This window comes from Schistocerca piceifrons, chromosome 3 (assembly GCF_021461385.2).
Source record: "Schistocerca piceifrons isolate TAMUIC-IGC-003096 chromosome 3, iqSchPice1.1, whole genome shotgun sequence".
Classification (NCBI taxonomy): Eukaryota; Metazoa; Arthropoda; class Insecta; order Orthoptera; family Acrididae; genus Schistocerca; species Schistocerca piceifrons.
In genome coordinates, this window is record NC_060140.1 from 383,326,135 (window position 1) to 383,349,243 (window position 23,109).

General features: G+C 40.1%; 2 protein-coding genes across 2 annotated transcripts in view; one reads left to right on the forward strand and one right to left on the reverse strand.

Annotated features, from left to right (window-relative positions):
* Positions 1–406, reverse strand: part of LOC124788676 (UPF0489 protein C5orf22 homolog) — a 181,405-nt gene extending 180,999 nt beyond the window's left edge. The window contains exon 1 of the mRNA XM_047255958.1: positions 145–406. Within this exon, the coding sequence (XP_047111914.1) occupies positions 145–228 (84 nt within the window). The 5' untranslated portion in view covers positions 229–406. The remainder of the gene's footprint in view (positions 1–144) is intronic.
* A 573-nt stretch (positions 407–979) lies between these two features.
* Positions 980–23,109, forward strand: part of LOC124790007 (15-hydroxyprostaglandin dehydrogenase [NAD(+)]-like) — a 105,900-nt gene continuing 83,770 nt past the window's right edge. The window contains exons 1-3 of the mRNA XM_047257551.1: positions 980–1,182; positions 1,398–1,521; positions 10,485–10,591. Of these exons, the coding sequence (XP_047113507.1) occupies positions 1,090–1,182; positions 1,398–1,521; positions 10,485–10,591 (324 nt within the window). The 5' untranslated portion in view covers positions 980–1,089. The remainder of the gene's footprint in view (positions 1,183–1,397; positions 1,522–10,484; positions 10,592–23,109) is intronic.

The following is a 23,109-nucleotide window of genomic DNA, read 5'->3' on the forward strand; positions in this document are numbered from 1 at the left end:
ACTGGTTAATAATCATTACGAAATCTTATTTACATGTCGCTGAGCAACACGTGGTAACAAAATAATGTCTTTGAATATTTCTTGCCAAGTGAATTTGGGATGGAATTCAATATTTTTAATATTTAGTTTCACATTTCCACATACCTCATTATGGTTTTCTGTTACGAATATGGGCAATTCTTTAAATTTTTTGTAAATCGCAACAGTTTCTGATGCGGTTGATGCCATCTCGTAGACACTCACGGGAACTTCTTGAATAGTTCAAGCCTCAAGGTATCGATTATAGAGTGTATCGATGTTTCGTTGCCGAACTAAAAGCGCGAATCGGATGCGATCTTCACAAACAAGACTATACCCTTTCTGCTTGTACGAACGCGAACTAACTGTATTAAATGTGTGTTGTAGGATATATGACTGTTCCCTAAATGCAAGGCGTCGATGTTTTGGCGATTGTATCGATTATTATCATTCACCTCGACATCTGCACATTTCACCAGAAATGAGAAAGACGTAGTGCGGCAAACGCTGTTGAAGTAATTGACATTAGTGTGACTAATTATGGAGTAAGAAAGTATGATGACGATGCAAACGGATGCATAAATCGTAATGTCTGATAGCGCTTCATAAAGAAGTCAACGTTTGCTATTTCGTTTATTTTTAACATTTTCTTTTTTTTACTTACGAATTTGAAGCAGTGAGAAAAAATTATAGATGATCACTAATCAAATTATATTTCTTTCGTAGGAATAAAATTATCACATACAGTTTCAAAACAGTTTTCTTCGTTTTCCTTTGTTGTTTTGCTGATTGATTAGTAGAATTTTGTATGATACTGCAAGAGTTCTTGATACACGCAATTGTAAAAAATGATCCAGTGTAACTAATGCGACATGAGTGATATTGTTATTTTTTGGCTACGGTCAAGGAGTAGTAATGTCAAATATCTCGTCCAATCTATATTTCTAGCGTCATCGTAGCGTGAAATATCTTGGCAGTTAAAGGCTTTGACGAGTACTGTCAGATGAAACACCGGTACTCTGTCAAAATATGTACATATATTAGTGTCTCAGTAGTTGGTAGAATATTGACATGGATTTGAAAGGGAAAGTAGCCCTAGTAACAGGAGGAGCTGCAGGAATAGGTCGCGCTTACTGCGAAGAGTTGCTGAAACATGGGGTGAAGGTAATGAATTGCGTAATTTGGGACCTGCTTCGATTTTGTTGATGTATTTTTGCAAGAAGAATAAATTTCTACATTAAGCGTGTAGTGTAACCGACGACGCGTAGACCGTAATAGTGCTGTATCAGCACTTCGATACTTGAGATAGAATTCCATATTGTAATGATAGTGTGGAGGAACGCCATGATACAAAGATTAACAAAACACCAATGTTACAGGTTTCTATATGCGATATAAATGCTGAGGCAGGGGAGCAGCTTGTTCAACGGTTGGAAGAAAAATATGGCAAAGACAAAGTGCTGTTTTGTCAGTGTGATGTCACGGATTACCCCCAATACGAAGGTTTGCTACATTTTGAGTATTGCGATCGCTCGACGTTTTTGCATGCTTAACATATAAATACTTCAATATTTACGGTTCTGCATGTGATAAAATGACAGTCTAGTAGTGTAGAAGCCACCTTATCATAATCATTTTTTACTCATCTGTCAAATTTAAAATCCGTCCTTTTTGCGAGTGAGTGAAATACAAAGAGCGTCAGAAAAATATTTTTCTCGTTTTCGAAGTAGACCAAATGAGCATATGCCACAGTTTTAAAGACTGTAGACTAACCAGTAGGGGTTAAGGAGGGGATGGTGCCACATTTAAAATACGGGCACCGTTAAACAATTTCAGTTACTCACCACTGCAACCTCTGTGTAATTGGTTGACAGTTCCTTATTAGAACAGTTGCTGACTGTGCTGTACCGTTACGTAAACATGGTGTGATGCTGTGAAAAGTACAGTTTTTGAATAGCACAATTTTTGTACACCTAGGTAACTGAGGCACATCATACTCATCCTCCCCATTTATTGGGAGCTGCTGTATTTAAAATTCCATACACTACTTGAAACACTTTTTGTAAAGTAAGTACAACACTGCATTAATCTTGATGGTTGCACTTGGGGAAGATTTCAATAAACCTGTGGGCCTAGATTTCAACACTCTTGAAGTGTACCTGCAGCCCATCAAAATAATTTATTTGGGCAGTAATATATAACTATGTGGAGTAATAGGTCCAAAGTAAGTTGCTTTCTCATTGACTTGGGTAATATGTTATGAAATTATAGAGAGAATTGTATTAAATCAGAAGTGAGTGAGGAAAAAAATCACAAAAGCCATGAAAGAAGTAAAATATGGCATGTCTCTTAAAACTGCTGTAGATCTGTTTGGGATGTCTAGTGTAGTGCATTTGATAGGGTGAGAAACATGAATGCAGATAATATTACTCTGGGTGACAGTAATCGAGCACCAGCTTCACTCATGGTATACAAGTTTTCAAAGATGAGGAATTTAAATGTTACAATTACATTATTAAAAGTTAGAAATATTAACTATGCACTGACAAACAAATATATCTTGCTTACAAAATGCAAAACTAATGGGCTCTAGCATACATAGTAGTAAGGACACAAACAAAATAACAGATTTGACTGGGTCAGGGATGTTATCTGCTTCCCTTATGGAAACCTGAAACCCAAGAGCAACAGCTGTTAATAAAAGGAAACATCAGACAGATATATATTTTGTATTAGGGATAAGATACTCATTCAGTTACTTTCATATAAGACTGAACATACACCATGGATGTATTAGTAGGTTTCTTGCCTCCGGAAGCAAACAGCACAACTGAATATGAACCTAGCACAAGCAAACAAAATCCAGCAATTTTGTTGTGTAGTCTTAGGCCAACAACATCAAAAGCAAAAGACTGCAATCAAGCACAAGTAAATGAGACCTAGGTGAAGATATCAGTCCTTTTCCAAAGGCACTTGGAAAAGCCAAAACTGGCAGAAGAAAGAAGAAAATGATTGGGGCCAAAGAAAATCAAATCAGGAAAATAAACAAAAAATTAAATTGGAGGTTGCGAGAAAAGTTACGCTGAACAAATTTTCTGAATGTGATGATGATTAAGCCGTTTTACAGGGCAAGTTCGATTGTGAAATTATGGACTTAAGTAGTGATTATTTAAGGACTAAATGTAAATGTTTTTGAATCTGTGATGTTTGTAGGAAAGAACAATGATATTTATCTGTAATTTTTTGCATTTGCAACCACAGATATGTTATACGACTAGTACATCAATATTTAATATATGTTTTGTTGACTTAAAAATAAAAACAACTGTTGTTGTTTAGGTGTTGAAAATGTCACATGAAGTGTTGAAAAATGCTCCATTCTCAGGGTGGATTTCAACAAAAGCATGCCTCAGCTGAGATGTAATATTTGACCTTTCATTCATTACTGGAACTGTGACAAAAATTTGCAAGTGCTAATTACAAAACAATAAAATTGGTTTGATAGGAACAGTTTTATAATCTAATAGTTTGTGCAATGTGTTCCTCCTTTGTATTTCTTGCAGAAGTGGTGTCATATCAGGGAAATTCAGGAGATGTCTTCTGTCAACTTTCCATACTAGAAAACCTATCTTTGAATGCCATGTACATTATTTGATGACACCATCCTTCCTTTACTGCCACTGGTTTGGTCTGTGGTGCATATCCAGTGTGTGTGTGTCACTCAATTTTCCCTCCTCCATCTCTCTTCCAGGACCAATTCAATCACCACTAGTCTCAGTAGCATGCCCTGCCAGCACACCCACTTCTTTTGGTGCATGTATTACATAATTTTTCAAGTCATTATTGTGCGTCGTGATAAAACTGAAACACAATTAAACACCAAACATCACCTGAAGTTCATTTCATTAGCAGGATACAGGGAAAATGAAGACAATCAACAAAGAGACAGCTTACAAAATGTGTGCATCCCATCTACGAATATTGCTCCAGTACAAGGGACCCATACTAAATAGTACTATATGGGGATATTGAACATTTTTGAAGGAGGTCTGTGCAAGTAATTACTCATTTAACTTGATATTGTAATCACTAAAATAAAATCGCATACCCTATCAACCTGTGAAGTTTCAATTCATTTCCTCTTCCTCTTCTGGGTGCCTCACTTTCCCTCCCCCCCCCCCCCCCTCCCCCTTTTACGCAGTGTGATATCACACATAAAAGACAAGAAATGCAGGGGAGGTGGTGAGCACAACATAAGTTTACACTTAAATGTGTGGAATTGTGGAATTAGATACATAATGATAATTTGGAGGGCAAATCATATGATGCATATAATTTTTATGTAATTGTCTTGATTTTTTTTTTTTTTTTTTTTTTTTTTTTTTTTTTTTTTTTTTTTTTTTAAAAAAAAACAGAATTAAGTTTTGGCTGTACAATAGTCATCTTCCAAATCTGTCATTCTACTGCACTGCACTGCGCTAAGTTAGAACCCTGTAAAATAATCAGTTTTGACAAATATTATTTTTACATGTCATTACTTGTTGCAGTGCAGCAGAATGAGAGATTCTGAAGATGGCTGTTGTATTGTTGAACCTGGTAATTCTGTTCAAGAAACTTTGCAATAAAGACCTTTTTTTTTTAAAAAAAAAACCACAAACACTTAAAATTCATATCTGACAATGTATTACTGTTCAAGAATTCTCCAGTGCCAGAAGTAAAATAGTTCAGGAAAGAAACTTTTAATTTACATATGAAAACACTTTTTCTTACTCTGACATTTTGCTTCAATGGCTAAATGCTGTAGCTTTGTAACAGTTTATTTTACTGACCCGTGATTGAGGTAGGTTTACTAAATGGCAACTGCGCATTTGTAAAGATCATTATTACTCTCTCATTACTTTCTTTTGTGCAGTGAATACTTTTTGCAGAATTGAGTACTCCTAAATGTTATCCCAAAGGATGTCAGTGAATGAAAATATGTTAACTTACCAATTTATACACAATTCAACATTAATTACTCTAAGTGTTTTAGCAGTTATTTGACTAGGTGGTTTAATTGATAATCTTAATTGCAAGCTTATATGCCAGCTGATGATGGCGCATATCCACTGAAACAATTTTGAGCAAGAAAAGTAAGGGAAAAAAAGGGTTGAGCACATACTTAAAGATCTTCCTACTGAAATATCTGCTCTTGAGCTACACAAAGTAAAGTATGACCTCCTCCCCCCACCCCCACCCCACTCCCGGAATCCCAGCCATTTATGCTATTTAAAATATTATAGGCACATTTATGGGGATGTATCTTAAAGATTAATACATATTAAAATAGACCATGCTTAAGGTTTATTTTTCATATTTACTGTAGTTCTTTGACACGGTAAAAAATTTGTAACAATGATGGCAGAAAGTAAAATTATTCTTACAAAAAAGTGTGAGTTCTTGAGCAAATTCATGTGTATATTGGAATCACATGTTGGATGATGCTTTGTCACGAGATTCATCAGTAAAAAAGATGAGATGAAGGCAAATAAAACAAAACTAATTATACCAGCAGTGTCTGTAGCAACAAAAGCAGCGATTAAAATTCTAAAACAGATTGACATTTACCTCAATATGAATCTTTGTCAAACTCTTCCCAATCAAATATTTCTCCCTGCGATCCAAAATGATCGAATACTTCCCCATTAGTTTTGATCATTCAACAAATTTGACATTTGTAACAGTGTTACAGCAAAACATAAGTATATGCATCAAACTCATGACAATGCAAGTATGCATTGGCTCAGTCAGTTGTGATGACAACTCTTATGTTCACCACTGTTTCTTACAATGTTGCTCCAGAAATTGACAACGAAAGGCAGCATCTGTCATGGGCCAGGTAGTGAGATGTCCGTACATTGTTCTTACAGAAAATGAGCCCAGTTTTTGAGTGACAGGCGTCTCCTGCTTCGAAAATTGTGGGCTGAGATATACTTGGTTGTGGGCTTCTGAACACAGCATTGTGACCAGTGTTATGCTCAGGCTTTACTGCCTAAGTGTGGACTAATAGATGTGCAACCAGTGTATCATCAATAGTTTGACAGTAATCACAGTGGAGCAACAAGCTTTGTGCATCACCAAATCAAGTATTCAAGATATTCTCCAGAATGCTTTGAAGAAGAGAGAAATGTGGGTAAAGTTTGTCTCGCATATCTTGAGAGTTCTGAACAGAACTGACAGGGCTGGGATGCCTGTTGTGATTTTATTCAAATGAAAATGCAGACATTCTTTTCTGGAAAAGAATCATCATAGGTGATGAGACTTCGTTACAAATACAAACCTACCACAAAACAACGAAGTGTGGAATGACTCTTTAATGGTTCACAAAGACCAAAGCAGGTGCAAATGTGATGCACGAGTTGATCACCATTCCAAAAGAGGACTTTTCTGACAGTTTCACATGGTTGTATGAACAGGGTGAGTTGGGGGATGCATGGGCGGGCGGGGGAGGGGGGGGGGGGGGGGGGGAAGGTAGACAATGAAGAATATCTGAAGTGTTAAAACCACCATCTTAATCTTACTCTATTTTTTACAGTCTCATAACTTTTTGGACTCACAAGATGTATGTATGTGTTTTCATCAACAATTATAGACAGTAACTTGGAACTTCACTTTTCATTTATTATATATAGTTGATAAAATCTGTGCAGATGAACTGTATTGTCCACTCCACCCCCAAGTTTGATGCTACCTCATATTTTCAAAGCCAGTTAATAACTTTCACAAAATATCATTATTTGTTTCCTCACTTTATGAAGTGGCAATATGTGTATCATCTGCAAAAGTAATTGATTCAAATGCCTGACCTAAATGAAATACTGTATTGTTAATATGAAATATGAACTCTTAACTGCCCTATAGTTAGGTACTATGGTATTCCCATTGCAGTTTCTCCAGATGCAGAAGCAGTGTCAGCCTTCTGAGGTTTGTTGTAACTTAACTACATTTCAGTTGTTGAATCGGAAGTGTACCAAATGTGTGCAGAGTGATATACCCATATGTATTATAAAAAATGTACGCATGTACATATGTACCACATCTACTCCTATACCACTGGATCAGTTTCAACCAAATTCAGTACCCATATCACTTACTGTCTGGAAAGAATCAATGGTTGGGTAAGGACCATTTACCCATCGAAGGGGTGTAGGTGACAAGAAGTGCAGCCCACGATATGCAAATACCCAGACTTTATTCATCAAGTATTTGATGATGAGAGAACTTAGTGACTTGCAACAAATTTTGCAAATCATTTCAAAAATGCTTTAAAAAAAAAAAACATTTTCTTGATGACAGCACCCCCCTCCCCCCACAAAATCATGAAAGGGAAAACATTTTCACTGTTCATGCAGTAAAACTGCTGCATCAGTTGTGTTTTAATTTGTTACTTGTTTACTACTAACTGTACTCACAATACACTTTGTAGACAGTCTTCACATAGACAACTGAATGTACCTGCAAAATTATATCATTGTACAATACATAGTTCAGGACGTATGACATCATAAACACTGAGATGTGTGAAAAACTGCTGAAGCATCCATGAAGTTCAACTATATTACTTCTTTGCTACTAACTCCAGTCACAACACATTTTGTAGACAGTATCCACATATGCCACTGAATGTACCTAAAAAATTATATCATTGTGCAGCACATAGTTGAGAAGATATAAGCGATAATCATTGAGCTGCATGAAAAGGAAATTGTAGGACAAAATTTGCTGGAGACACAGGTGAATGATGTGTACAGATAGGTATATAAAAAAAAAACAAAGATGATGTGACGTACCAAATGAAAGTGCTGGCAGGTCGACAGACACACAAACATACACACAAAATTCAAGCTTTCGCAACAAACTGTTGCCTCATCAGGAAAGAGGGAAGGAGAGGGAAAGACGAAAGGATGTGGGTTTTAAGGGAGAGGGTAAGGAGTCATTCCAATCCCGGGAGCGGAAAGACTTACCTTAGGGGGAAAAAAGGACGGGTATACACTCGCACACACACACATATCCATCCACACATATACAAACACAAGCAGACATATTTGAAGACAATGTGAATGAACAGTTTGTTGCTGGTCATTCCCACATAGAATGCATCACAGTGTAGGCAGGTCAGTTGGTTAATCACGTGGGTGCTTTCACACATGGCTCTGCTTTTGATCGGAAATGAAAAGTACACCTTCCGGGTTACTCCGCAAGCCACGTGACGGTGTGTGGCAGAGGGTACTTTGAGTACCTCTATCGGTTCTGCCTTCTATTCCAGTCTCGTATTGTTCGTGGAAAGAAAGATTGTCGGTATGCTTCTGTGTGGGCTCTAATCTCTCTGATTTTATCCTCATGGTCTCTTTGCAAGACTTATGTAGGAGGGAGCAATATACTGCTTGACTCCTCGGTGAAGGTATGTTCTCGAAACTTCAACAAAAGCCCATACTGACTCCTGAGTGTCTCTCCTGCAGAGTCTTCCACTGGAGTTTGTCTATCATCTCTGTAACACTTTCGCGATTACTAAATGATCCTGTGACGAAGCGCGCTGCTCTCCGTTGGATCTTCTCTATCTTTTCTATCAACCCTATCTGGTACGGATCCCACACTGTTGACCAGTATTCAAGCAGGGGGCGAACAAGTGTACTGTAACCTACTTCCTTTCTTTTCGGATTGCATTTCCTTAGGATTCTTCCAATGAATCAGTCTGGCCTCTGCTTTACCGACAATCAACTTTATATGACCATTCCATTTTAAATCACTCCTAATGCCTACTCCCAGATAATTTATGGAATTAACTGGTTCCAGTTGCTGATCTGCTATATTGTAGCTAAATGATAAAGGATCTTTCTTTCTATGTATTTGCAGCACATTACACTTGTCTACATTGAGATTCATTTGCCATTCCCTGCACCGTGTGTCAATTCGTTGCAGATCCCCCTCCATTTCAGTAAAATTTTCCATTGTTACAACCTCTCGATATACCACAGCATCATACATAGTGTCATGCAATTCTCCTTATCTGGTTTTCATTTCTTCTTGCGGAGAAAGCTACTTCATTGCCAAATGCCAACTGACTTGTAATATCCAGTTCATTATTTATTGTTTCTGTTAAAATGTGACATATTCTGTCACTTTGTTATAGCCCTGTCAACTTGAATTTGATGTGCTTATAACTGTAGGTTTTGTTTTAAAATGTGACACAGTATTTTTTTTCTTGTATTTGCATCCTATATGCAACTCCAATGCACCCTGTAACCATAAGCATCTGTAAGTGGGTTGATAGGTCAAGAGGTGGCATTTGCCCTTTCTATCTTGAGTACAGACTATTTATTCATTACAGAATTTTCGTACACCGTAGGTAACCATCAATTCTCTGGAATATAATACGTTCTTTGCACACCTTTGAAATTTAATTCTTGTGGCATGACATGGCTCGAACGGATCAACTCATTTTTACCAAATATGGCTATTTTAAAGACTGCCCCCTCCTCCGAATAAATTTCTGGTGACACCTATCCCTGTAACATTACTTGCTGCTAGGTAGTGATATTTTACTTGTACCTCCATTGAGCCATCCCACTGAGTCTCAGTGGTTGTCTACCCTAGATTCACTCTAAACAAAGTTTTTCTTATTATGTTATATAGTTACACTAACTAGATACATCTTATTAAGTTTATAACTAACCCTTTTTGGTCCAGCACAGTGCTATCAAAGGAAACTGACAAAATTCCAGTATGGTCATCATTGTTGAATAAGTTGAAGCAATTGTTCTAACATGTTTTGTATTTGGAAAGAGTGTTATTCAAATCCTTCAGCTCTTCTCAAATCATTCTGAACTCAGTGTAACATGCAACTCTTGTAGATGATTACTCATATAGAAAAAAATAGTTCACTGCATGATACAGATTAAAGAACCCAGTTCTAATACCAAGGGTCAATGAGAAATATGGCAGCCACTAAAATGTCAACAGCATGACAGTTTAGGGTGTCACATGTATTTGAAAATCTACTGAGTCATTAGGAGACTCAATGAATGCTCCATACATGATTCACACTATTTAGCAGATCTCTCTTAAAACTAATGCTAGTCTGTCTTTTGTCCACAATGACGGAATAATCTTGGTGAACCATTGTTGTCTTTCCTTTCGGTTGTTGTACATAATGCATGATATCTATGTAATGTCAAAATGTTTGAATGTTCATATAAATGGAATGTGGAAAATAAAAGCAACAGAAATTTGTGTTTGAAAAGGAGGAGGTGTGTGTTCTTGTTGTGAGTAGGTCACATTTTCAAACAACACTCATAGCTTTCATCAACCATGGAGTTAACTGCTGAAATACACACACAACCTACCACAATTGGAATGCACATTTTAAAGCTACAATACTTTGTTTCAAATCTGATAATAATCAGTGACTTCACTATGTTTCATTACAGAATCTTTTCAGACAACAATTTCTGAATTTGGCTGCCTTGACATTGTTGTAAACAATGCTGGAATAATGAATGACAGATTTTGGGAGCTGGAAGTAGATGTCAACTTGGTAAAATATAATATCAGTAATTATTTATTTTTAAGAGTTACAAAAAGATAGCATCTTCAGAAACTGTTATTGTATTTTGGATGTACCTAACTGTTTAATGTCAATAACTTTTGTTTCTTGTCTATGCTTTTACAATTTCCATAGTATGTTTCATAGTGCCTGTAACATTAGTGATTTCTGCATGGTAAATGTTCACAGAAGTGTGTACTAATAGTGTTTTCAGGGAAAGTCATTATATCTGTAAATAAGAGCTTTCATATTTGTAAGCTGTCGAATAACAGCACAAATTTTATAATGTGTGGGGGGAAGACAATGACAAATCTGGAAAACTGTAGCTTGGAAAATATATAGCAAATAATTTTCTGTGTTTTTTGTCAATTACATTCGGTTTTTTTTCCAATTACATTCGTTTTTTTGGCCTAAAATTCAACAAAGGAAAATAATCTCTTGATTTAAAGTAAAATATTCTGTATTCAGTCTTTCCTTGTAAATGTGGACTTCAGAGAATCCCATCAAATGTATTTTTTAAGTCTTAGATACACTATGTGATCAAAAGTATCCGGACAGCTGGCTGAAAATGACTTACAAGTTCATGGCGCCCTCCATCGGTAATGCTGGAATTCAATATGGTGTTGGGCCACCCTTAGCCTTGATGACAGCTTCCACTCTCGCAGGCATATGTTCAATCAGGTGCTGGAAGGTTTCCTGGGGAATGGTAGCCCATTCTTGACGGAGTGCTGCACTGAAGAGAGATATCGATGTCGGTCAGTGAGGCCTGGCACGAAGTCGGCATTCCAAAACATCCCAAAGGTGTTCTATAGGATTCAGGTCAGAACTCTGCACAGGCCAGCCCATTACAGAGATGTTATTGACATGTAACCACTCCACCATAGGCCGTGCATTATGAACAGGTGCTCGATCATGTTGAAAGATGCAGTCGCCACCCCCAAATCGCTCTTCAACAAAGGGAAGCACAAGGATGCTTAAAATATCAGTGTAGGCCTTTGCTGTGATAGTACAATGCAAAACAACAAGGGTTGCAAGTCCCCTCCATAAAAAACACGACCACACCATAACACCACCACCTCTGAATTTTACTATTGGCACTACACATGCTGCAGATGACGTTCACCAGGCATTCCCCGTACCCACACCCTGCCATTGGATTGCCACATTGTGTACTGTGTTTCTTCACTCCATACAATGTTTTTCCACTGTTCACTTGTCCAACAGTTACACTTCTTACACCAAGTGAGGCATCGTTCAACATTTACCGGAGTGATGTGTGGTTTATGAGCAGCTGCTCAATCATGAAAACCAAGTTTTCTCACCTCCCACCTAACTGTCATAGTTCTTGCAGTGGCTCCTGATGCAGTTTGGAATTTCTGTGTGATGGTCTGGATAGATGTCTGCCTATTACATAGTACGACTCTCTTCAACTGTCTGTGGTCTCTGTCAGTCAACAGACAAGATCGGCCTGCGTGCTTTTGTGCTGTACGTGTCCCTTCACATTTCCACTTCACTGTCACATCGGAAATAGTGGACCTAGGAATGTTTAGGAGTGTGGAAATCTCGCATACAGATGTATGGCACAAGTGGTATCCAATCACCTGACCACGTTTGAAGTCTGTGAGTTCTGCAGAGCACCTTATTCTGCTATCACATGATATCTAATGACTACTGAGGTTGCTGATATGGAGTACCTGGCAGTAGGTGGCAGCACAATTCACCTAATATGAAAAAGTATGTTTTTGGAGTGTCTGGATACTTTTGATCGCATGGTGTATATGCAGCATTACAGCATTTTCTTTTCTTGCATGGTTTTCAGTACACAATATCTCACATGAGCAGTTAAGTGGGAAAGTAGTAGTTGCATCATCCTTGCCATGATGCTGATACTCAGTGCATTGAGATGTGCATGGTAATAGTTCATATGTCACTGTAACCTAGATGACATTAATATGCATGATATACATATGGACTTGAAAAATGTGCAAGTTTTTGGTTTCAAATATGCAAGCAAACAACCAATTTAACAATGAAAAATGTTGATGTGTGCTCAGTATCTTACGTTAATCAAATTAATCAGCTGTTACTTGTTATATAAGGTTTGAATACAAATGCGCTAATGAAAATTCCTTGGTGGAATATAAATGATGAAAGAAATACAGATAATAACTTACCACATAAGTGAGGTGCTGAGTTGTCAGCCCACACTTAAACAAGACAGACTGTTACTAGCTTTTGAACGAATCTTTTGTCAATAAACATACATAGGCTCTGCTACAATGTTTCTGGTCACTGCATTGTGCTGGCACTGCAGCTTGACTGTGGTGAGTGATTGTCAGATGGAGTGCATAAAGGGAGAAAGGAGATGGGGTTTAGGAGGGAGGGCTAGGGAAGAGTGACTAATAGCCACGAGGGACAGGGAGCAGGTACCCAGTATAGAAATGTGCCATAGGTCACCTCCTTCTGGCTGTAGGCAGGGTAAGATAGAAAAGGGGAAGAGGATGATGACAGAGACAAATGTATGAGTATAGGATGAGTAAAATTAGGCTGGTGAATGATACGATTATATTGTTCTACAACAAGATAATACTCAGTAATAAATGAAATGGTCATATGGCATTGTAGGCCAGAAGACATTGTATGTAGTTGTTCGGCCTCCTGATGCAAGCCGGCTGCGGTGGCCGTGCGGTTCTGGCGCTGCAGTCCGGAACCGCGGGACTGCTATGGTCGCAGGTTCGAATCCTGCGTCGGGCATGGGTGTGTGTGATGTCCTTAGGTTAGTTAGGTTTAAGTAGTTCTAAGTTCTAGGGGACTTATGACCTAAGATGTTGAGTCCCATAGTGCTCAGAGCCATTCCTGATGCAAATATTTCTATTTTACGCCACTTCAGCTAAATGTGTGTGAGTGATAATGAGAAGAAATAATTAGGACAAGACGAACACTCAATCTCCAAGCAAAGAAAATCTGCACCCTGGCTAAGAACCAAACCTGGCATCCTGCAATCTAGAGGTAGCAACGCTGACCACTAGACCACAGGTTGCAGACGTATTGGGTGATGGGGATGATAGGTGTCACAATGTGGGTACTGTTGGTGACCAGTTAGCTTGCTGTGAACAGAGGTTTGTTTGAAGCCACTGAAGAGATGGTGACTATCCAGGAATGCGTGTTGAGAAGGTCCAGATGAATTAGATGGAAGAGAAGGTGTTGAGGCTGTGGAGGTACTGGGACACTGTTTTGGCCCAAGGTCCAGATTGTGAAGATATTGCCAATGAATTTGAACCAGACAACTGATCAGAGATTTTGGATGGGTAGAATGGTTTCTTCTAAATAGTCCACAAAGAGGTTGGCATGGGGATGCCTGTGGATGGATTATTTTTGTATAACTTTCCCCATCAAAAGTGAAGTAGTTGTGTGTAAGGATGTAGGTTCCCAAGACCATATGCATAACTCCTTATCATCATCATCATCATCATCTAAAGAGAAGATATACAAGCAAGTTCATAGTTAGTCATAGTCACCCAGTGGCAGAATAAATGCTGATCACAACGTGCTAGATTTCAGTGGCTGCTACACATCCGTGCCCTTGGATCCTTGCCCCCTTTCCAACACCAGCTTCTCTGATTTACATAGACAGAAGTTGTCCTTGTAACAAATCTTTTATTTCTGTACCACCTCCTCTGCCCTATGACCTTAAATTCACTGTCTGCAGCCCCATCCTCCTCTCTACAAATCCTGTCTTCCAGTATCCTATGTGGATCATTTTGAAACTAATGCCACCAATTTATTTTATTGCAAACTAGAAAGATAAAGAAAGCACAGCAGCACATTAAATCCAGTAAGATTTCAGATACATACTATCATTTTCCCACAGAGCTCCCACAATTCATTATGCACTTTTGTCAAGAGCCTTCATGCTCTGCTTATAGGAAACAGTACCAGCTCTGTTGTGCAGCCTGACATTATTGTTGCCAGTGGGATTTATGTGTTTGCTTGTCTCTGGAAATTACAGCTTTCAGCCTAGTCAGTGTGGTATTAATTGACAGTTGTGTTAGACTTACAGACATAAATAAGAACCACACCCTTCATATACTAGAAGACTGTGCACATCACTTTGCCTAGAAATTGGCTTTGTCTTCAACTTCTTTGCTGGAGAATTTGCAGGTAATTACTCTGTGGACTGTCTTTGGATTCCAGCTTGTAGTGGTGATACTACATCTTATTGTCAGTGATGATGATCAGAAAATTGTCACCTTAGCCTCTTATTGGTCCAACAAGCCCTGAAAAATATCCATGTGATGATTTTTTTCCTATCTTGTTGAAGTAATTGTGGGACCCATCTCACACACACTTTGAAATAACCAAGGTTGCGCAGTGTCTGGCCCAGGTCATTACAGCCAACATTTTTGTGCATGCAATTGAAGGGTAGAAATACACAGATCATTATGAGAACTGAAAGCTGAACAGGGTCGAAAAGGTATGGCTTCTTGTGCACATTCTTTTCACCACTATTGACTTGCAGTATCCACCACCTTGCAATTACTCGTGCCTACTGTGTTATCTCCACGCACCCTTAGCAAGTATAGGTGAATTTCAGTTGGCGCAGTTTGTTCAGTTCATATATTTGATGCCATGGGAAACCTATCTCTATCTGGAAACTTTGGAGTCAGCTGGCCGCAGCAGTGCACAGATGCGATGAACATGAGTTGTAGGAACTCACATGCCTGCTAACATTGCCTCCCTCCCACCCTTGCCATCACAAACCCAGAACGCTGTCTAGCGTATGATGCGTCATTGCAGTCTACAGTGCCATTGAACTTGAACTGAATGTGATTTGTGTTATCAGTAACAGTGCAATATTTTTGTTAGAAGCTAGTTTCATAATGGAAAAAAAGGTTATTCATACAATGGAGGCTATAAACTGAAAGTAATAGCATATGCAGAATAGCATGGAAACAGAGGAGCTGAGTGGCATTTTGGCCCTCCACCAACAGGAAACGCCATTTGCGATTGGCAGGCTAGCAAAGAAGAAATGGAAAAAATGAGAAAGACTAAATATACAAACAGAGGACTAAATGGAAAGTGGCCAAAACTAGATGATGTATTGAAATGGATTAAAGGATGCCATCAAAATGGTATTGGAATTAATACAAAAATGATTTAAATACATGCTTGTAAGCTAGCGCCACACCAGAACTTAGCGGACTTTAAGGATGGAGTTGATTGGTGCTACTGGTCTACCCCTCAGAAAATGCCACAAGAGTATGAAGAAAGAATGTTATCTTCTCATCACTGTATTATCCAACACCAAAAGAAAACCAGTGTGGAACTAAGACAAATAATGAATATAGACTAAACATTTCTGACATTTGATGTGCTGAATAACAAACTGTTGCCATGAAAGGTGCTAAAACTGTAACCATAAAAACAAATGGACATGGAAAAAAAGCAATACAATGCTGTCCTTTCATGCTGTGCTGATGGTTCTAAACTTAATCCAATAATCATTTTCAGGCACAAAACGATGCCAAAACCTTCTGAAATATTACCGGGCGGAGTTCACATACATGATAATGGTTGGATGGAAGAAGCTGGTATGTAATTAAAGAGAGTGTGGGAGAGAAGGAAAGGTACTATATTGAAGAGGAGTTTTCTTCTTGTGCTAGGTCAGTTTAGTGGTCATTTGAAAAATTCTGTGAAAGAGAAATTGAGACAGGGAAATACAGAGCTTGCTGTTATTCTGTGAGGACTTCACAATTGAAACGTCTTGATGTCTTGATAAGTAAACTGTTCATGACAGAGGAATGGAACAAATGGATGATAGATGAAACCCAACATGAATTCACACCAAAGGGAGCTTTAGAACGACCTACAATCAAACAAGTGCGTCAGTGGATACAACAGTCATGGTCCAGAGTGAGGGCCAAAATTATTGTTAAATCTTTCAAGAAGTGCATCGGAAGTAACATTATCAATGTTGGTGAAGAAGAGAACAACAATGACGACAAAGAGGAAGGAGGAGGAGGAGTAGAAGAAGAAGAAAAAGAAGAAAGTTCAGATGATTTTCAGGGATTTTAACGGTCAGTTCAGTTTTATAAACTAAGAATTTTTTTTAGTCTGGCTGTACACTCTAGTAATAAAAATGGTAAAAATGTTATTTTTTTAAAAAATTCTTAAAAATTAAGGTGCGTCTGATAGTCTGTAAATGTGGCATGTACACTCTTTGACATAAAACTTGACCGGCGGCCGGCCGCATCAGAGGCTAAGTCCGCGCCGATCGCGACATGGGACAAAAAAACTGGCCAACTCGCTAATTCTCTAAGTCCGGTTATCTGCACAATCTGGCAACACTGTAGACTGCGGCACTTCCTGGAGGAAAACTTGTCCCACGATAGAGAAACTCTAGGCTGATTACGCCTGTGGTCTAGCGGTAGCGTGCGTTGTTTCTGTTCATAATGTCAGTGGATCGAGAGCAGCTGGCATAAAATATTTTTATAGCCTCTTCTGTCTGAATGCTGAAGACGTGAATGTAATGGTATCGCAGATTCAATCTATTTCGCTTTGTGACACACCGATATCAAAATTTTATCCAGTAACGATTTTGCGGCAGATTTCCTGCAGACTGTCCTCCTCTGGACGCCGTATGCGGCAAAGCTCCGGGATCCATTTGCTGGCTACTGGCAGCGGCCGTGGCGACAGCAGCGGCGCTGCACTCCCCCGTTCTTTATCGAAAGCGCCTGCTACCGCTCATCGCTTTTGATGATTTAAAACGCTTTATTATTAAATGTTGCTCCACAGAAAATTTCTACAATTTCCATTCACGCTCAAAAGCAACGGAGACAGACGCCCTGATTAGTAGGCGGGTATTATATTACATTAATCGGCAAGAGCTGAGTATGGCCCGAAATTAATTTTATAGACTGGGATGAAATGAAACCACCTCACTACATTCGATGAATTTATAAATGCTTCATACCTCGTTTCTTTTCCTTTCAAACTCAATTATTTGTGCAACTTTTGGTCAATGTTTGGATGTTTTCGTCAAGCCAGAGTGAGCGTCTGTGGTGTAAAGTGTATTACAGTTCATGTTTCATTCCTTATGGTAAGTCTATGCGATAAACTGTGTGAATACCTTGCAATGCATGCTCTGTAGCAGTGCAGGAACACTGCACATTTGGAGTTCATGAAGTATTTATTGTTGATCGGAAGTGATAGTTAAGGTCATCAGATTTAAACCAGAAAAAATTGTCGTTTTGAAGGTTTCAGAGAACGGAAAGGAATTGCTAACGCCGGTGTTAGAAAACGTCTACAGTTAAATGCTATTGCAAAAATTTAGAAGAAGGGAACTATATTAATGAACATGTGCACTTCATACACAACCTTCTGACATGTTAGACCTATATGACGAACAAAGCTCAAATTTATATCGTTGACAGTCGGTTTGAATCTTTTCAGGGTCTATTTTACAGTGAAGCACCTTGGAATTTGCAAAGCAGAAATCCATGATATTAACTTAATTTACCAAGTCGAAATCGGACGAAGATTGATGTTTAAAGGCATTCTTCAGATTTCGCATAAGAAATTTTTAATAGCAGTTTGCAACTCCATTAATTAAAATGGAAAATAAAAGGTTGTAGTCAGCGGCTTCTACCGTGATTCGAACTGCTATGTCTTATAGTACAAGCACTGCAACGCACAAGGGAACCTCTGAGCTAACGACACACTGGCTGCCAGAGGCGGAATATAGTCACTGCGATGTTGCCTGAGCCTCAAAACGCAACCTTAAACACACGAACAGAGGAGGTGGAGATTACTGTTTTAACGTCCCGTCGACAACGATGTCATTAGAGACGGAGCTCAAGCTCGGATTAGGGAAGGATGGGGAAGGAAATCTGCCGTGCCCTTCCTAAGGAACCATCCCGGCATTTGCCTGAAGCGATTTAGGGAAATCATTGAAAACCTAAATCAATATGGCCGGGCGCGGGATTGCACCGTCGTCCTCCCGAATGCACACACAAACAGGTGTTACTTATGTGAAGAACGCCGTTCTTGGAGTCTAGAAATTACTATACTTCCTAATTGTGTCATCTTGCAGTGGATTATATCGTACGAGTCTTCGATGTGGAAAACGAATGTCAAGTGAATTTAGCGAGGTAACGCCGACCTACACCCGGAAGTAAATGCACTATCAGAGTGTTGACAAATACTTGCTACGACGCTGCCATTTCTAGGCTCTCTGACGAGGCAGCTCTTCAGCGACATGCTTGCCGTGATTCTCCGATACGGTTCTTCAGAGTGGAGACGCGCGCGCACGTTTGGTTTTTATGCGGCGTTCTCCCCTGATGGTTTCTGACGTCGCCTTGTGGGCTATGTATACATATGAGACATTCAATTATCATTAATCCAGAATCATACAAGTTTCAGCTTCCAGCGTGGAAGAAGGCTGTTGACGCCGACATTATATCATTTCGACGTAGGGAAAGCAAAACGGATCATTCAATGTTTCTCATTCAACATAAAGCATGTGAGATAATTTTCCGTAATTTTCATAATCATCTAAAAATACAAACGAAGTAAAAATACACCGGAAGCTTATTCGAATTGAATATAACGCTTTGCACCTCGATGTCGAATTTGTCCACTTGCAATGTTTTGCAGCATACACATAGAATGTCATGATTATCCACGAGAATGAAGAAATATGTTGGTAAGGATGGAAGCAAGAAGAGACGCAGTCAACAAATATTCTATTCCTCATGGCATTCATTTCATTTGACACGTAAGAAGAGGTAAAGCGGGAATTTACTTTCGTTAACACGAAAGATATGCCGCACATATTGATAACGAGGAAGTCTGCGTCTTCATACGTTTCCTCCTTGAAATCTGTATGCTCTATTATATACTAAGTAGCCCGATCATTGTTTCAGTAATGTTACCCTCTTGTTTGACCCCGTAACGATGAACAGATTCCAAATGCATGTCTCCCTTCCTGGGTTGTTTTTTGTGTTTTATTGCTTGGAATTCCTGAAGCAGACCACTGCGCCTTCCCGCCTCGTGGGTTAGGTCTCAAAACTAAACCGCTTTGTATCCAATGGCATAATTTATTCAGACAGCATCAGCGTAAGACTATCAAACAAAGCCTTCCATTTACAGTTGCAGCACTCTAACCAGCACTGACCAAAGTGTAATCCACGGTCATGGTCCTAAATTACCAGCTGTCTGCTACTGTGGCAAAGTCCGTACTACACTTTCGATTCCGCAGCACCATTTTATCTGGTAACACTGTGTAGTTGCACAGTTGTGCTACCAGGTCTGTCCTCACACTGTCAACTTTATGTATCTCACTTCTCCTGTAGCGCAGATCACGAGGAGCCGAAGTAAATGAGTGTATTCTGCATGACGTAACATTCAGTATTCCCTTCTTTCATAGCCACTCTTCATGTGCATCGATACCAAATAGGAATGCGAAAACTCTTGTGAGTGAGAGAATGACAATAACAATCGTAACAAGAACAAGCAAATAATGAATGATGTTTATTCCAACGCAGAACGAGAATGGCTTTAAATATAAAAATCTGTATCTATATCTATATCCATATCTATTGATCTTTGAGTTGGCACAATGCAAATATATTCTTAGCATTTAGTTACTGAATTTAGTTCTGGATGTTTGCAGAGAAAAGGAAAAGTCGGTACTTCTCGCTAGTGTAATATAATGTGAACCAGCAACTACCCTTTCCTTAGAACACGACTCAAGCAGGTCCTCAAGTAGGTAGCAAGGCACTGCTGCATTCTGTTCCCTGACATTGCTCTGATGACGGTTAATGCAGATAGTTCCGATTATGAAATACAAAACGTATTGCAGGTTAGTTCCTAGGATAGTAACATTAAATTTGCGTTGTAGACGGCACATGAACGTGACGACTATCCATATTACTCATCAATATAAAAAGACAATATTTTGGGAATTTAGCAGCATTACTCAAAATGAATTCTGAAATTGGGTGACTGACTGCACAGGTGCTAAACGTCGTCAAGAGTATACGATGTCCTAATCGCATTAGGAATATGAAGATCGTCTTCGACAGCTCGCAACTTTCACACTGCTATCTCCACCGTACTCCAGACAGCCCTCGGTGGAGTTGCACTACGTTGCTGATGTTATGGAAGGCCTTCAAACCGACAACAGACCACATATTGAAAAATACAAGCGAATTCTCTTGCAGCGTAAGCTTATTGTAACTAATCTAAAAATTATTGGAGAGGAACATTGTCCTATTCAAAAAAAGTAAAATGTTACACACTGTTGACGTCAAGCGGACATTATCTATGTCCTGTCTTGCGTCCTACTCATCTATAATATCAAGTGTACTATGAAAATGATTATATATAATGGATGATAGGGTAATGCATTGATACCAGATGGTGGGGGCCGGCCGGTGTGGCCGTGCGGTTCTAGGCGCTTCAGTCTGGAACCGCGTGACCGCTACGGTCGCAGGTTCGAATCCTGCCTCGGGCGTGGATGTGAGTGATGTCCTTAGGTTAGTTAGGTTTAAGTAGTTCTAAGTTCTAGGGGACTGATGACCTTAGAAGTTAAGTCCCATAGTGCTCAGAGCCATTTGAACCATTTGAACTATTTAACACAAAATGACATTAAAAATTAAAGTTATTCACGAGCAGCTAGTTGAGAATATGTATGAACATTAAATGACACGACGAACTGAAATAATACACTCCTGGAAATGGAAAAAAGAACACATTGACACCGGTGTGTCAGACCCACCATACTTGCTCCGGACACTGCGAGAGGGCTGTACAAGCAATGATCACACGCACGGCACAGCGGACATACCAGGAACCGCGGTGTTGGCCGTCGAATGGCGCTAGCTGCGCAGCATTTGTGCACCGCCGCCGTCAGTGTCAGCCAGTTTGCCGTGGCATACGGAGCTCCATCGCAGTCTGTAACACTGGTAGCATGCCGCGACAGCGTGGACGTGAACCGTATGTGCAGTTGACGGACTTTGAGCGAGGGCGTATAGTGGGCATGCGGGAGGCCGGGTGGACGTACCGCCGAATTGCTCAACACGTGGGGCGTGAGGTCGCCAGTGGTCGGCGGAAGGTGCACGTGCCCGTCGACCTGGGACCGGACCGCAGCGACGCACGGATGCACGCCAAGACCGTAGGATCCTACGCAGTGCTGTAGGGGACCGCACCGCCACTTCCCAGCAAATTAGGGACACTGTTGCTCCTGGGGTATCGGCGAGGACCATTCGCAACCGTGTCCATGAAGCTGGGCTACGGTCCCGCACACCGTTAGGCCGTCTTCCGCTCACGCCCCAACATCGTGCAGCCCGCCTCCAGTGGTGTCGCGACAGGCGTGAATGGAGGGACGAATGGAGACGTGTCGTCTTCAGCGATGAGAGTCGCTTCTGCCTTGGTGCCAATGATGGTCGTATGCGTGTTTGGCGCCGTGCAGGTGAGCGCCACAATCAGGACTGCATACGACCGAGGCACACAGGGCCAACACCCGGCATCATGGTGTGGGGAGCGATCTCCTACACTGGCCGTACACCACTGGTGATCGTCGAGGGGACACTGAATAGTGCACGGTACATCCAAACCGTCATCGAACCAATCGTTCTACCATTCCTAGACCGGCAAGGGAACTTGCTGCTCCAACAGGACAATGCACGTCCGCATGTATCCCGTGCCACCCAACGTGCTCTAGAAGGTGTAAGTCAACTACCCTGGCCAGCAAGATCTCCGGATCTGTCCCCCATTGAGCATGTTTGGGACTGGATGAAGCGTCGTCTCACGCGGTCTGCACGTCCAGCACGAACGCTGGTCCAACTGAGGCGCCAGGTAGAAATGGCATGGCAAGCCGTTCCACAGGACTACATCCAGCATCTCTACGATCATCTCCATGGGAGAATAGCAGCCTGCATTGCTGCGGAAGGTGGATATACACCGTACTAGTGGCGACATTGTGCATGCTCTGTTGCCTGTGTCTATGTGCCTGTGGTTCTGTCAGTGTGATCATGTGATGTATCTGACCCCAGGAATGTGTCAATAAAGTTTCCCCTTCCTGGGACAATGAATTCACGGTGTTCTTATTTCAATTTCCAGGAGTGTATGACGAAGAGTTCAGCGCTCACTGGGAATAGAGCCCCACACATATCGTTGTTGACTACACACAAAGAGACGTCAGCTACCGAATTTTTCTCCACCAGCTGCTCAGAATAGCATCTTGAACTTACAGTCATCTCGCAAATAGTTCTGTGTCTCACTGGGAGTTAAAAGCGTCAGATATCGTTAGTGTTGACAACGAATGAAAATACATTAAAAATCAAAATTGTTATCCACCAGCAGATAGGTGTTCTCCTGATAGAGCTTGATAATACCTAATTAAATCTTTAGTGCCGGGCCAGGATTCGATCCCATTCACGCGTAATATGTGAAGGTGTTGAGGAATCTGCAGTTTTGAACAAACAACAAATTGTAGCCGAGCTGTA